Source organism: Pseudophryne corroboree, chromosome 6 (genome assembly GCF_028390025.1).
Source record: "Pseudophryne corroboree isolate aPseCor3 chromosome 6, aPseCor3.hap2, whole genome shotgun sequence".
Taxonomy (NCBI): Eukaryota; Metazoa; Chordata; class Amphibia; order Anura; family Myobatrachidae; genus Pseudophryne; species Pseudophryne corroboree.
Window position 1 is genome coordinate 394,817,186 of NC_086449.1, and position 16,877 is coordinate 394,834,062.

The window sequence follows — 16,877 nt, forward strand, 5'->3', positions numbered from 1 at the left end:
CTACCTATGGGAGGAGACCCGTCACCAGGGGGAGGAGCTACGGGCGAACAAGGTACCCAAAAAGTAATTCGCTCGCCACGCTTCGGGCACGGTGCTCGCTTCGCTCGCCACCTAATTACTAAAGGTAATAATTGGTGACGTGGATACTAGAGCAACTGACCCGCTGGTGTAGCTCCTCCCACTTGTGTTGTGGCTCCTCCCCCTGACGGAAAAGGTCCCTTAGGCCACTTGGATCTAGCCTCAACCGTATGGTTACAGATAAATAGAAAGAGAATAAACACTTGCATACCTCCCAACATGATCCTCTCCAGGAGGGACACAATGCTCTGCTTCTGGACGTTTCTGTCAATTTATGATTGCCGGCACCTGTTTTGAACAGGTGAATGGATAAGAGAGGTGTTTCAGCACAGGTGATGGCAATCCTAAAGGGTAGCGTTTAGATTCTTTTCGTGCAGAGGACCTTTCCCATAACCCCCTGGGTCCATGTCACAATCTATTTGGAATAGAAAAGTGTGGCGAGCGAAGCGGAGCGGAGCGAGACACTGAGCCCGATGCGTGGCGAGGGTCCATTGCTGCATAGAAAAAAAAAATACCCCAAACCAGAGGTTCTCAAACTCGGTCCTCGGGCGCACACACAGTGCATGTTTTGCAGGTAACCCAGCAGGTGCACAGGTGTATTAATTACTCACTGACACATTTTAAAAGGTCCACAGGTGGAGCTAATTATTTCACTTGTGATTCTGTGAGGAGACCTGCAAAACATGCACTGTGTGGGCCCCCGAGGACCGAGTTTGAGAACCTCTGCCCCAAACGATCGGAGAACGAAGACAACATAGGGATGGACATCGATGGTCGATGCTTCCGAACCATCAGCTAGCTCTGATTGGCTCTCACTGACTCAGAGAGCCAATCAGATCACAGACCTTACCCTGCAGCAGCAGAAGCCACAGACACACGGAGCTCAGGAGGATTCAGAGGAGACAGAGTGACCTCACTGATCTTTATATCACCCCAGCTATACACCACCACTGATCAGGGGGCATCATTTAGGAGGGCTATGGACAAAGTCCTTGCTTAAGTATGTTTTGGACTGTGGGAAAAACCAAGAGAAAACACAAAAAACATGGAAAGAACATACAAACTCCACACCATAAACATCGGAATTGGTCCCATGTGAGACAGCAAAGCAAACCGTGCACTGAGCCAGCTGTCATCCACATTATTGTAAGAAATTCCCAGCCGGTACGTCGTACCGCCGGGCCGTCCACAATACTGCATTCCGCTGGCTTCGTTCTGTGTGAGGGGAGGAGAGCGCAGCACAGTACCTCTCCTGCCCCTCAATTCTCTTTGATGCCCGGTCTCACTCTCCATCGGCGGCGGAGGGGTCAATCTGAATAAGCCACCGCTTTACTAGCCAATCAGAGCTCATGGACCGGCAGCCGCTGCTCCTGATTGGCTGCCGGTCCGCGAGCTCTGATTGGCTAACGAACCGGCGCATCATTTCAGATTGACCCCGCCGCCGTTGGAGAGTGAGACCGGGCATCAAAGAGAATTGAGGGGCAAGAGAGACGCTATGCTGCGCTCTCCTCCCCTCACATAGAAGAAACAGAGCCAGCGGTAAGGGGTGGGGGGCAATGAGCGCACAGTGGGGCAATGTATATCTGGCACAGGGGGGCATTGTATATCTGGCACTGTGGGGGAATTGTTTATCTGGCACTGTGGGGAAATTGTTTATCTGGCACTGTGGGGGAATTGTTTATCTGGCACTGTGGGGGAATTGTTTATCTGGTACTGTGGGGGAATTGTATATCTGGCACTGTGAGGGCATTGTATATCTGGCACTGTGAGGGCATTGTATATCTGGCACTGTGGGGGCATTGTATATCTGGCACTGTGGGGGAATTGTATATCTGGCACTGTGGGGGAATTGTATATCTGGCAATGTGGGGGAATTGTATATTGAATTGTATATCTGGCACTGTGGGGGCAATGTATATCTGGCACTGTGGGGGCAATGTATATCTGGCACTGTATGGGGAATTTTATATCTGGCACTATGGGGGCAATGTATATCTGGCACTGTAGGGGAATTTTATATCTGGCACAGTGGGGGCAATGTATATCTGGCACTGTGGGGGCATTGTATATCTGGCACTGTGGGGGCATTGCATATCTGGCACAGTGGAGCATTGTATATCTGGCACAGTGGGGCATTGTATATCTGGCACTGTGGGGCATTGTATATCTGGCACTGTGGGGGCATTGTATATCTGGCACTGAGGGGTCAATGTTGATTCATCATTGGGCATTGTGTGTGTATATTATATATGTATATTATACACACAATGTCCAGTGATAAAATAAGATTTTACTCACCGGTAAATCTATTTCTCGTAGTCCGTAGTGGATGCTGGGACTCCGTAAGGACCATGGGGAATAGCGGCTCCGCAGGAGACTGGGCACAACTAAAGAAAGCTTTAGGACTACCTGGTGTGCACTGGCTCCTCCCACTATGACCCTCCTCCAGACCTCAGTTAGGATACTGTGCCCGGAAGAGCTGACACAATAAGGAAGGATTTTGAATCCCGGGTAAGACTCATACCAGCCACACCAATCACACCGTATAACTCGTGATACTATACCCAGTTAACAGTATGAAATATAACTGAGCCTCCCAACAGATGGCTCAACAATAACCCTTTAGTTAGGCAATAACTATATACAAGTATTGCAGACAATCCGCACTTGGGATGGGCGCCCAGCATCCACTACGGACTACGAGAAATAGATTTACCGGTGAGTCCACAGCTATCGCCTGAGGGTCCCTTGACCTGGCGCAATATCTTTTTAGCTTTTTGTTGAGGCGGGACGCCATCATGTCCACCTGTGGCCTTTCCCAACGGTGTACAATCATTTGGAAGACTTCTGGATGAAGTCCCCACTCTCCCGGGTGGAGGCCGTGTCTGCTGAGAAAGTCTGCTTCCCAGTTGTCCACTCCGGGAATGAACACTGCTGACAGTGCTAACACATGATTTTCCGCCCATCGGAGAATCCTTGTGGCTTCTGCCATCGCCATCCTGCTTCTTGTGCCGCCCTGTCGGTTTACATGAGCGACCGCCGTGATGTTGTCTGACTGGATCAGCACCGGCCGGTGTTGAAGCAGGGGCTAGCCTGACTTAGGGCATTGTTAATGGCCCTTAGTTCCAGAATATTTATGTGTAGGGAAGTCTCCTGACTTGTCCATAGTCCTTGGAAGTTACTTCCCTGTGTGACTGCCCCCCAGCCTCGAAGGCTGGCATCCGTGGTCACCAGGACCCAGTCCTGTATGCCAAATCTGCGGCCCTCTAGAAGATGAGCACTCTGCAGCCACCACCACAGCGACACCCTGGCCCTTGGAGACAGGGTTATCCGCCGATGCATCTGAAGATGCGACCCGGACCACTTGTCCAGCAGATCCCACTGGAAGATCCTTGCATGGAACCTGCCGAATGGAATTTCTTCATAAGAAGCTACCATCTTTCCCAGGGCTCGCGTGCATTGATGCACCGACACCTGTATTTGTATTAGGAGGTCTCTGTCTAGAGACGACAACTCCTTGGACTTCTCCTCCGGGAGAAACCCTTTTTTTCTTGTTCTGTGTCCAGAACCATACCCAGGAACAGTAGACGCGTCGTAGGAACCAGCTGCGACTTTGGAATATTCAGAATCCAGCCGTGCTGTTGTAGCACTTCCCGAGATAGTGTTACTCCGATGAACAACTGCTCCCTGGACCTCGTCTTTATAAGGAGATCGTCCAAGTAGGGGATAATTATTTCGGCCATTACCTTGGTAAATACTCTCGGTGCCGGGGACAGACCAACGGCAACGTCTGGAATTGGTAATGACAAACCTGTACCACAATTTTGAGGTACTCCTGGTGAGGAGGGTAAATAGGGACATGCAGGTAAGCATCCTTGATGTCCAGTGATACCATGAAATTCTCCAGGCTTGCAATAATCGCCCTGAGCGATTCCATTTTGAACTTGAACCTTCGTATATAAGTGTTCAAGGATTTCAATTTTAGAATGGGTCTCACCGAACCGTCTGGTTTCGGTACCACAAACATTTTGGAATAGTAACCCCGGCCTTGTTGAAGGAGGGGTACCTTGATTTCACCTGCTGGAAGTACAGCTTGTGAATTGCCGCCAGTACTACCTCCCTTTCTCCGAGGGCAGCAGGCAAGGCTGATGTGAGGTAACGGCGAGGGGGAGTCGCCTCGAACTCCAGCTTGTATCCCTGTGATACTACTTGCAGAACCTAGGGATCCACCTGTGGGCAAGCCCACTGGTCCCTAAAGTTCCCGAGATGCGCCCCCACCACATCTGTCTCCACCTGTGGAGCCCCAGCGTCATGCGGTGGACTCAGAGGAAGCGGGGGAAGATTTTTGATCCTGGGAACTGGCTGTCTGGTGCAGCTTTTTCCTTCTTCCCTTGTCTCTGTGCAGAAAGGAAGCGCCTTTGACCCGCTTGCTTTTCTGAAGCCGAAAGGACTGTACCTGAAAATACGGTGCTTTCTTAGGCTGTGAGGAAACCTGAGGTAAAAAAAATTTTCTTCCCAGCTGTTGCTGTGGATACGAGGTCCCAGAGACAATTCCTCACCTTTATAAGGCAGAATCTCCATGTGCCTTTTAAAGTCAGCATCACCTGTCCACTGCCGGGTCTCTAATACCCTCCTGGCAGAATGGACATTGCCTTAATTCTGGATGCCAGCCGGCAAATATCCCTCTGTGCATCCCTCATATATAAGACGACGTCTTTAATATGCTCTATGTTAGCAAAATATTATCTCTGTCTAGGGTATTAATATTGACAGGGTATCAGACCACGCTGCAGCAGCACTATTCATGCTGAGGCAATTGCAGGTCTCAGTATAGTACCTGAGTGTGTATATACAGACTTCAGGATAGCCTCCTGCTTTTTATCAGCAGGCTCCTTCAAAGTGGCCGTATCCTAAGACGGCAGTGCCACCTTTTTTGACAAACGTGTGAGCGCCTTATCCACCCTAGGGGATATCTCCCAACGTGACCTATCCTCTGGCGGGAAAGGGTACGCCATCAGTAACCTTTTAGAAATTACCAGTTTCTTATCGGGGGAACCAACGCTTCTTTACACACTTCATTCACTCATCTGATGGGGGAACAAAACACAGGCTGCTTTTTCTCCCCAAACATAAAACCCCTTTTATGTGGTACTTGGGTTCATGTCAGAAATGTGTAACACATTTTTCATTGCCGAGATCATGCAACGGATGTTCCTAGTGGATTGTGTATATGTCTCAATCTCGTCGACACTGGAGTCAGACTCCGTGTCGACATCTGTGTCTGCCATCTGAGGTAACGGGCGTTTTTTTGAGCCCCTGATGGCCTTTGAGACGCCTGGGCAGGCGCGGGCTGAGAAGCCGGCTGTCCCACAGCTGTTACGTCATCCAGCCTTTTATGTAAGGAGTTGACATTGTCGGTTAATACCTTCCACCTATCCATCCACTCTGATGTCGGCCCCACAGGGGGCGACATCCCATTTATCGGCCTCTGCTCCGCCTCCACGTAACCTTCCTCATCCAACATGTCGACACAGCCGTACCGACACACCGCATACACACAGGGAATGCTCTGACAGAGGACAGGACCCCACAAAGCCCTTTGGGGAGACAGAGAGAGAGTATGCCAGCACACACCAGAGCGCTATATAACACAGGGATCCCAATATAAATGAGTGTTTTTTCCCTTATAGCTGTTTATATTATATATATATATATATATACTGCGCCTAAATTTAGTGCCCCCCCTCTCTTTTTTACCCTTATGTAGCTTGACACTGCAGGGGAGAGCCAGGGAGCGTCCTTCCAGCGGAGGTGTGAGGGAAACATGGCGCCAGTGTGCTGAGGGAGATGGCCCCGCCCCTTTTCCGGCGGACTTCTCCCGCTTTTATTGGAATTCTGGCAGGGGTATTTTTACACCTATATAGCCTTCCTGACTATATATGGTGTAGATTTGCCAGCCAAGGTGTATTATATTGCCCTCAGGGCGCCCCCCCCCCCCAGCGCCCTGCACCCATCAGTGACCGGAGTGTGAGGTGTGCATAAGGAGCAATGGCTACCTTGTTGAAGACAGAAGTCTTCTGCCGCCGATTTTCCGGAACACTTCTTGCTTCTGGCTCTGTAAGGGGGCCGGCGGCGCGGCTCCGGGACCGAACGATCGAGGTCGGGTCCTGTGTTCGATCCCTCTGGAGCTAATGGTGTCCAGTAGCCTAAGAAGCCCAAGTTACCACCAGTTAGGTAGGTTCGCTTCTTTTCCCCTTAGTCCCTCGCTGCAGTGAGTCTGTTGCCAGCAGATCTCACTGTAAAATAAAAAACCTAAGATATACTTTCTTTCTAGGAGCTCAGGAGAGCCCCTAGTCAGGGCCGGTGCAAGGTTTCTCGGCACCCTAGGCAAAATTTCTGCCTACACCCCCCCCCCCCCGTCCTCCCGGCCCTCCCCTTCCCCTGTTGCTTGGACAGCGGAGTGATCACGTTATCTAGAGGCTGTGTTAACAGTATGTTGATCCTCCTGAAGCAGCCAAATAACAGCAAAAGAAAACCTGACAAATATTATATTAAATACACACAAGTTAAAAAGCATCCAGCCCCACATCCATATATAGTATAATACCACAGTCTGTTGTTTTATACAGTATTATAGATAGGCACCAGGGTTGTAACTAGAACTTTGTGGCAGTGACGTGCGGTGACGTCATTGGCTGGGGAGGCACTGAGATTTTATATATATATATATATATATATATACATATACACACGCATACATATACAGTGGTCGAAGTGGACATTTTGAAGTGGGGGTATGGAAAAGTGAAGGTTGCACTCAAATGGGGGCGTGTCCTTCAGTGTAGTAGGACCCCTTATACTATCTAGAAATTCTTATACTATCTAGAAATTCACATTACAGCACACGGTATGAGCCAAAATTCACATTACAGCACATGGTATGAGCCAAAATTCACATTATAGCACACTGTATGAGCCGAAATTCACATTACAGCACATCGTATGATCCAAAATTCACATTACAGAACACGGTATGAGCCAAAATTCACACTACAGCACACGGGATGAGCCAAAATTCACATTACAGCACACCGTATGATCCGAAATTCATATTTTACCACACAGTATGAGCCGAAATTCACATTACAGCACATGGTATGACCCACAATTCAGGGACAGGGAGAGAAAGTGACAGCAGGGACTGAGAGAGTGACAGCAGGGACTGAGAGCGTGACAGCAGAGACATAGGGTAACATTACCTGATATGTGCAGCAGAGGTGCGGAAGGGACTGTGGTTGTCGGTGGCGTATGAGCCCATGGTCTGCGGGGGATGCAGTGGTACTAAGCTGTCCTTCGTCGCTGCGGCGTTGATGTCCCTCTGACCACCGCCAGTTGTGGTCTGCGGTGGTCAGCTTTTAATGGCGGCGCAGCGTGCAGCAGTGAGCGCTGGTCAGTGGTGGGCGGCGGGCAGCTGTGATACAAATATATAATTTTTTTTACATTTATTTTATTTATTTTTCCCTGTCCCTGCGTCCAAGTGATCTGGGGGTGAGCTGCAGTCCAAGTAATCTTGCCCAGAGCACTTGGACTGCAGCTCACCCCCAGATCACTTGGACTGCAGCTCACCCCCAGATCACTTGGACTGCAGCTCACCCCCAGATCACTTGGACTGCAGCTCACCCCCAGATCACAAGGGGAGAGCTGCAGTCCAAGTGATCTGGGGGGGAGCTGCCCAGACACTTACCACCAAGCACAAACCCCCCCCCCCCCCTGTAGGCAACGCCAACATCAGGTCCCGCCGCTGCCCCCCCTCCGCGCTCCTGAAGTGGCAGGCAGCTCCACTGTAGCGTCGGGTCCCGCCGCAGCTTGACCTCAATGCCTATGGGTGATTGGACAGCGGATCCGCTGTCCAATCACATCTGCCTCGCTGACAGGGGCAGGTTTTCCCTGTCAATGACGCACTGGCATATGTGCCGCTTCCCCCGCAGTTTTTTAATGGGCTTTTACAACCCTGTGCCTGGCCCCGCCCCCCTTTCTCTCCCATTCCAATTGTTAACGGGAGGCACTGCTATCTGTGCCTCCCAAAGTGATTTAAAGATTTAAAATGCTTATCATAATATAAAGAGATTACTTATGACACAGAATATGTGTCATAAGTATCTTCTTTATATTATTTTAATCATTAATGGCAGGGGAGGCACTGCCTCCTACCTCCCCTGCCTCCTGACTACACGTCCCTGCTTTGTGGGCCCCCGTAGTAGAATCTTGAAAGGGCAGCATCGAGGGGATAGGGAGACGCGGAGCTGCAGGGAGGGGATAGGGAGACGCTGGGCGGCAGGGAGGGGATAGGGAGACGCGGGGCGGCAGGGAGGGGATAGGGAGACGCAGGGCGGCAGGGAGGGGATAGGGGGACGCGGGTCTGCAGGGAGGGGATAGGGGGACGCGGGGCTGCAGGGAGGGGATAGGGAGACGCAGGGCTGCAGGGAGGGGATAGGGAGACGCAGGGCTGCAGAGAGTGGATAGGGAGACGCGGGGCTGCAGGAAGGGGATAGGGAGACGCGGGGCGGCAGGGTGGGGATAGGGAGACGCGGAGCTGCAGGGAGGGGATAGGGAGACGCGGGGCTGCAGGGAGGGGATAGGGAGACGCGGGGCTGCAGGGAGGGGATAGGGAGACGCGGGCGGCAGGGAGGGGATAGGGAGACGCGGAGCTGTAGGGAGGGGATAGGGAGACGCGGGGCGGCAGGGTGGGGATAGGGAGACGCGGAGCTGCAGGGAGGGGATAGGGAGACGCGGGGCGGCAGGGAGGGGATAGGGAGACGCGGGGCGCAGTAGTGGATCTTGCCACGGGCAAGCAGTACTTTTGCCCGGGGCGCCGCCTTCCGGAGGGCGCTGGCGCCATCCGGAGGGCGCTGGCGCCATCCGGAGGGCGCCGCACCATGGCAAGATCCGCCACTGCTGTGCCCTCCGCTGCCCGCTGTGTCCCCCCGGCTCCTGCGGCTCTGGTCCCGTGAAGGGAACTAGACGCGTAGCGTCTAGTTTCCCTTCGCAAAGAGGACCATTACTGAGCGGTGCGCGATGACGTCATCACGCACCGCACAGCAAAGGTCCTCTCCGCGAAGGGAACTAGACACTACGCGTCTAGTTTCCCTTCGCGGAGAGGACCTTTTGCTGTGCGGTGCGCGATGACGTCATCGCGCACCGCTCAGCATTTAAGCGGCGCTTCTGCTGTACAGGGGGCGTGACTGACCACGCCCCCTGTAGTAAGCCACGCCCCCGTTCCCTGCCCGGGGCGCCGAGGGCATTCGAACCGGCCCTGGCGGGGCGGCAGGGAGGAAGGGGATAGGGCGACGCGGAGTAGGAGGGAGGGGATAGGGAGACGCGGGGCGGCAGGGAGGGAGGGGATAGGGAGGCGCGGGACAGTAGGGAGGGAGGGGATAGGGAGACGCGGGGCGGCAGGGATGGAGGGGATAGGGAGGCGCGGGACGGCAGGGAGGGAGGGGATAGGGAGGCGCGGGACGGCAGGGAGCGAGGGGATAGGGAGACACGGGGCGGCAGAGAGGGAGGGGATAGGGAGGCGCGGGATGGCAGGGAGCGAGGGGATAGGGAGACATGGGGCGGCAGAGAGGGAGGGGATAGGGAGGCGCGGGACGGCAGGGAGTGAGGGGATAGGGAGACACGGGGCGGCAGAGAGGGAGGGGATAGGGAGGCGTGGGGCGGCAGGGAGGGAGGGGATAGGGAGACTTCTCTTGCCTTTCAGATGCAGTAGACATCACCATCTGCAGCGTCTCCCCTCTGCCCATTCTTCCTGGGGCTTCCAGCTGCAGTACTGACGATAATGTTAGGGGGAGGGCTCGTCGATGGCAGTCAGAGGGGAGAACTTGAAGTGCTGTCTCCTCCGCATAATGCGACAGCCCTGCCCCTGCTCCTCCTCTCTAAAAATTAAATTTTGCTAGTTAAATGGTAAACAAACGGGGCGGCCGCGGCGAGGGTCTAGCCTGCCACAGCCGTCAGTCACCTCACCAACGCTAGTGTATTGCTTTCCCCTGCTCCCTGTCTCTAACAGAAATTGACTTTGCTGCGCGTATGAGAGAGTAGGTCAGGAGACGGGCGCCGCACAAGCGCACAGACAGCATGTCAGTGCTGACGGCGCCTGGGACGAGTGTTAGGCTGTCAGTGGGCGGCGCCCGTCTCCTGACCTGCTCTCTCATACGCGCAGCAAAGTCAATTTCTGTTAGAGACAGGGAGCAGGGAAAGCAATACACTAGCGTTGGTGAGGTGACTGACGGCTGTGGCAGGCTAGACCCTCGCCGCGGCGCCCCTGTCTGGGCTTACTTATCAAAATATATATTTTTTTTTTGGTAAAATAGATTTAAGTGGAGCCTGCCGCCCTCCAGTGGCCAGCGCCCATAGGCAGCTGCCTAAAGCTGCCTAATGGTAGCGCCGGCCCTGTCCCTAGTGTGCATCCAGCTCAGCCGGGCACAAGATTCTAACTGAGGTCTGGAGGAGGGTCATAGTGGGAGGAGCCAGTGCACACCAGGTAGTCCTAAAGCTTTCTTTAGTTGTGCCCAGTCTCCTGCGGAGCCGCTATTCCCCATGGTCCTTACGGAGTCCCAGCATCCACTTAGGACGTCAGAGAAAGTAATATGTTGCTCAGAGTCTGGCCCTGCCCCCGATCCCAATTCCCACATTGCGAACGAAAATGCAGGCTTTTGCGCATGCACTAGTCATATAAATAGTTTTCACCATCAAATACTTTTGATGTAATGTTTAGTAACCATCGCTTTGAAAGTTTCAATGGTGGAAGCATTGCCATCATATGATGGTTTGCTTTCGATGTCCATCCCTAAGACAACATTTAGGAGCTGTAAGGGCGGAAGTTCTCTCCTGCCCACTCGTTTTGTCACGTCCAGGTCCTTTGCACGAAGGCAACATAGACACAACCAATCATAAAGTAAGAGGTAAGTCCAGGAACAGAGCATTGTGTCCCTCCTGGAGAGGGTCATGTTGGGAGGTACGCACTTGAGCATTGTATAATGATTATACTGACCACATCAAACATGGCTGCCGCCAACTAGAGTCAAGGGCAAGAGGAGCTCTGCACGATCTCGCGAGAGCTTTGGCCGCCGCTGCTCACTATTCCCGGCCCCGGTGCCGCGCATGCGCGTCCTGCGCTGTCTGACCTTGCTTGGAGTCACCATGTTGTCCCGCAGCAGCGTCCTCATCTTCCAGCCACAATGGTGAGAACCGGGGAATCTCCGTCGCGGTCACCTGGAGAGGTGCATCGAGCAGGGCAGGCGTGCTGTGGGCTATGCTGTGCGCTGGTGGTGGGGAGCTTAGCACAGACAGCCTCCGGGTGGAAGTGTTAGGCCGCAGCCGGGTTCCTGCACTTCAAGGGTTCTGGGCAAAGTGACAGTATGGTGACCTGGGAGTCTACTGTATCGCAGTGTGTGATCACCATGCTGCGGCTTACCTGTGCCGTGTGCAGGAAAAGAATCCTAATTCATAGAGGTGGGAGGTGAACGTGTCCTGTTACACTCTCACCCAGTATATATGTGAGAGCTGGGGTATATACTGGTATTGGGGTTATAGGTCTTTGATTATACTTGTAATGCTGCATAAGGGTCCTTAAATATAATTGCATATACTGGGAATACGGTGTGAGGATACTGGTATATATGTGAGGGTGGGGTGTGTATACTGGTGGGTTGTAAGGGTCCTGTTATATACTGGTAATAGAGTGTGATTATGATTGTTTATTATTTATTACCAGTTATTTATATAGCGCACACATATTCCGCAGCGCTTTACAGAGAATATTTGGCTATTCACATCAGTCGAACCCATGACCTCAGTGCTGTGAGGCAGTAATGCTAACCATTACACCGTCCGTGCTAGTGTGATGGCGCAGTCTCTGTCTGCGAGGGGTGTTGTATATGTTGGTAAAGGGGTATGAGGGGAGTGGTGTATATACTGGCAGTGGACTGCAATGATCCTGGTGTATAGACTGGTAATGGGCTGTAGGTAAAGGTTCTGCTCTGTACTGGCAGTTGGGCTCCCTGGCTTGTCGGCCTAAAAGTCATTTAACAGCTAATACAAACATTCAATCAGTTCAGTCTCCAAGAGTATTCTCAGTGTGATGTGTTCTTCATATGCTTCTACTGAAAGTACTTGTTCAGAGCAGTAACTATACATCCACTTTCATCTTGCATAGTATAGTATACATGTCACTCTAGTGCTTGTGCACTGCACAAATCCACTTATGCTCTTTGGTTATACTGATGTCCTTATGGTGTACTGCAAGGTGACATTATCCCATTTCCAGACAGTCCTGGATTATTTGTGTGTGTCTGCCACCATCCAGAGAGAGGATATATTTTCACGTGTGTTATAGTTGTAGCATCTATGTTAGAGGCTGTCTAGTGAAGCATCTAGTTTACTGTAAAACTATATTGTCCCAAGGGTAACTTATAAATAATGCTTTCTGATATCAGTGGCATACACATCAGTGATTCATTTTTTATTTGTACCTTTTCCTGAATAGGCATTTTGCCCCATGAAGGTAGAAAACAAGCTTGCAGTCAGGATGCCAGTAGTTGGAATCCTGATACGCCTCCATAATGCTGACACCTGGCATCCCATTTATAAGCATGCGGGGACTGGCAGCATTAGCCCAAGGTTTGGTTAAGTTTAGGCACCAGTGGGGAAGGTAAGGGTTAGGTCTGCGGGAAGGGAGGGTTAGGGTTAAGGGGAGTATTGGGTGAAGGTAGATATACTTACCTAGCCCCTGTTGGGATAGTCTCCTTCAGGATGCTGTGGTCTTTTGACCGCCGGCATCCCAAACGACAGGATATCATATCGCACCCCTTTAAAGTAAGGTCATTTTTGACTTATGGATACAATATTATGAAATTAAGGCATTTCTCAATAACTTTTAAAGCAAGGCCAGAACGCCTTGTGTTTAGGTATCTTTGTACAGTTTTTGGTGGTGATCTCAGAATTTTTAATATGGATTGCTGCAGACCAATATCTGTTATGCAAATTAAGCTGAAAGTTGTAAAAAAAAAAGTATCCCGGCAAGCACATTTATACTTTTCTAACTTAACAACAACAAAAAAATGAATATTGCGTTGGTCCATGGTGGCTATGCCATTACCAATTCTTAAAGAACTGGTAATCCCGTCGTCAAGGGGCCACATATATCAACACTGAGATACAGACCACAGTGAACTAGTAGCACCAAAGCAGAGAGCGACACCCCAGGCAGTAAAGAGGAACTGTAACTGTTTTGACAGGTGCAGGTTTCTAGAATTATCACTATGTATTATGATACAATTGATCACAAACATTTTTTTTTTTTTAAATTCCTTTTATTTTAGGCTTATTTTGATAGAGCTTTGCAGTTGGGAACAAAATACTAATAGGACCAGACTTTGTAATAACAGACAGACCAAGAAGTAAGAGGGCTCTGTGTCAGCAATTCCAAATACACAAGTGTGCATAGGCTGCTTTCTAGAAGGAACACCAGTTCTACTTTGTTCAGATTGGCCAGGTAGACTTTAAGTGTGCCTTTGACAGTGTGGACCGAGAATCTGTTTGGTGTGCCCTCAAGGTGGAAAACATCCCACATAACAACTTTTAAGGTGTCTCAAGCTCTCTGCAACTGATTAAACAAATTTAAATGTGTGGGTCAAGTGTACCAATCCTTCACAGTCTCAACTGGCGTCAAGCAAGGTTCTGTAGTAGCGCCCATGCTCTTCAACGCCGTTATGGACTCGAATCTCAGAAAAAAAAATTATAACTTATATAGGCACTGTCAATGGTAAACATACAGTCCTCACAGATCTAGTTTACACCGATGATATCGTGTTAATTGCCGAAAAAATGCAGGGTGCCCAAAACAACCTAAACATGCTCTGCACAACTGCAGCAAAGCTTGGCTTACAAATAAATGTGGAAAAGACCAAGTACATTTTTTACTGGAGCTACACCTGTGCAGCTAAACCTAAGTGGAAACATCATTGAACAAGTGGATACTTCAAAATTCTTGGGTTCAACTATCAATGGTCAACAGATTGCCACTACACGTGATATCCCACATTGTATAGGTTGTGCCACAGCTGCCTTTGCATTCCTGAAAAAAGGCCTGTGGAACAAAAAGGACATTTCTCTGACGTCCTAGTGGATGCTGGGAACTCCGTAAGGACCATGGGGAATAACGGGCTCCGAAGGAGACTGGGCACTCTAAGAAAGAATTAGGACTACCTGGTGTGCACTGGCTCCTCCCTCTATGTCCCTCCTCCAGACCTCAGTAAGAATCTGTGCCCGGCTCGAGCTGGTTGCACACTAGGGGCTCTCCTGAGCTTCTAGTAAAGAAAGTTTTTATTAGGTTTTTTATTTTCAGTGAGATATGCTGGCAACAGACTCACTGCAACGAGGGACTTAGGGGAGAGAAGCGAACCTACCTGCTTGCAGCTAGCTTGGGCTTCTAGGCTACTGGACACCATTAGCTCCAGAGGGATCGAACACAGGCCCAGCCTCGGTCGTCCGGAGCCGCGCCGCCGTCCCCCTTGCAGAGCCAGAAGCATGAAGATGTTCACGGAAATCGGCGGCTGAAGACTCCGGTCTTCATTAAGGTAGCGCACAGCACTGCAGCTGTGCGCCATTGCTCCCTGTGCACACCACATACTCCGGTCACTGATGGGTGCAGGGTGCTGGGGGGGGGGGGGGCGCCCTGGGCAGCAATTAGAGTAGCTTAAAGTGGCTAATCGCACATAATATAGCATAAGAAGCTATATATGTGTAAAATACCCCTGCCACATTATTATTATTATAAAAGCGGGAGAAGTCCGCCGAAAAAGGGCCGGGGCAATCTCCCTCAGCACACTGGCGCCATTTCCTCTCGCAGCTCCGCTGGAAGGACGCTCCCCAGGCTCTCCCCTGCAGTTTCCAGGCTCAATATGGTAAAAAAGAGAGGGGGGGCACTAAATTTAGGTGCAAATACTATATATATATATATATATATATATAGCGGCTATAGGGTAAATCACTTGTGTAGTGTAACTCCCTGCATTATATAACGCTGTGGTGTGTGCTGGCATACTCTCTCTCTGTCTCCCCAAAGGACTTTGTGGGGTCCTGTCCTCAGTCAGTGCATTCCCTGTGTGTGTGCGGTGTGTCGGTACGGCTGTGTCGACATGTTTGATGAGGAGGCTTACGTGGAGGCGGAGCAGGTGCCGATAAATGTGATGTCACCCCCTGCGGGGTCGACACCTGAGTGGATGGATATGTGGAAGGAATTACGCGACAGTGTCAACTCCTTACATAAAAGGTTTGACGACATAGCAGATGTGGGACAGCCGGCTTCTCAGCCCGTGCCTGCCCAGGCGTCTCAAAAGCCATCAGGGGCTCAAAAACGCCCACTACCTCAGATGGCTGACACAGAAGTCGACACGGATATTGACTCCAGTGTCGACGACGATGAGACTAGTGTACATTCCAACAGAGCCACCCGTTACATGATTACGGCAATGAAAAATGTGTTGCACATTTCTGACATTAACCCAGGTAACACAAAAAAGGGTATTATGTTTGGGGAGAAAAAGCAACTAGTGGTTTTTCCCCCATCTGATGAGTTGAATGAAGTGTGTGAAGAAGCGTGGGCTTCCCCCGATAAGAAATTAGTGATTTCTAAAAAGTTGCTAATGGCGTACCCTTTCCCGCCAGAGGACAGGATACGTTGGGAGACATCCCCTAGGGTGGATAAAGCGCTCAAAGAAGGTGGCACTACCGTCTCAGGATACGGCCGCCTTAAAGGAGCCTGCGGATAGAAAGCAGGAGGCTATCCTGAAGTCTGTATATACACACTCAGGTATTATACTGAGACCGGCTATTGCTTCAGCATGGATGTGCAGTGCTGCTGCTGCGTGGTCAGATTCCCTGTCTGATAACATTGATACTATCGACAGGGACACTATATTGCTAACCATAGAGCATATTAAAGACGCAGTCTTATACATGAGAGATGCACAGAGGGATATTTGCCGGCTGGCATCTAGAATTAATGCAATGTCCATTTCTGCCAGGAGAGGATTGTGGACAGGTGATGCAGATTCTAAAAGGCACATGGAGGTTTTGCCTTACAAAGGTGAGGAATTGTTTGGGGACGGTCTCTCGGACCTCGTTTCCACAGCAACAGCTGGGAAGTCGACATTTTTACCCCATGTTCCCTCACAGCCAAAGAAAGCACCGTATTATCAGGTACAGTCCTTTCGGCCCCAGAAAGGCAAGCGGGTTAAAGGGGCGTCCTTTCTGCCCAGAGGCAGAGGTAGAGGGAAAAAGCTGACCATACAGCCACTTCCCAAGAACAAAAGTCCTCTCCCGCTTCCTCTAAGTCCACCGCATGACGCTGGGGTTCCACAGGCGGAGCCAGGTGCGGTGGGGGCCCGTCTCCGGAACTTCAGCGACCAGTGGGCTCGCTCACGGGTGGATCCCTGGATTCTACAAGTGGTATCTCAGGGGTACAAGCTGGAATTCGAGACGTCTCCCCCTCGCCGTTTCCTCAAATCAGCCTTGCCAACAGCTCCCCCAGACAGGGAGGCAGTGCTGGAGGCGATTCACAAGCTGTATTCGCAGCAGGTGATAATCAAGGTACCCCTCCTTCAATTAGGACGGGGTTACTATTCCACAATGTTTGTGGTACCGAAACCGGACGGTTCGGTGAGACCCATTTTAAATTTGAAATCCTTGAACACTTTTATATAAGAAGGTTCAAGTTCAAAATGGAATCGCTCAGGGCGGTT

The 16,877-nt window shown here is 51.0% G+C and overlaps 1 protein-coding gene across 3 annotated transcripts in view; it reads left to right on the forward strand.

Annotated features, from left to right (window-relative positions):
* Positions 1-11,213: 11,213 nt before the first annotated feature.
* The window catches only part of ATP5F1C (ATP synthase F1 subunit gamma), a 79,744-nt gene continuing 74,080 nt past the window's right edge, over positions 11,214-16,877 (forward strand). For 2 of the 3 annotated variants that reach the window (XM_063926820.1, XM_063926822.1), the window contains exon 1: positions 11,215-11,315. In XM_063926820.1, the coding sequence (XP_063782890.1) occupies positions 11,236-11,315 (80 nt within the window). In that variant the 5' untranslated portion in view covers positions 11,215-11,235. Of the gene's footprint in view, positions 11,316-16,877 lie in introns of all 3 variants that reach the window. The other variant, XM_063926821.1, reaches the window with a different exon arrangement.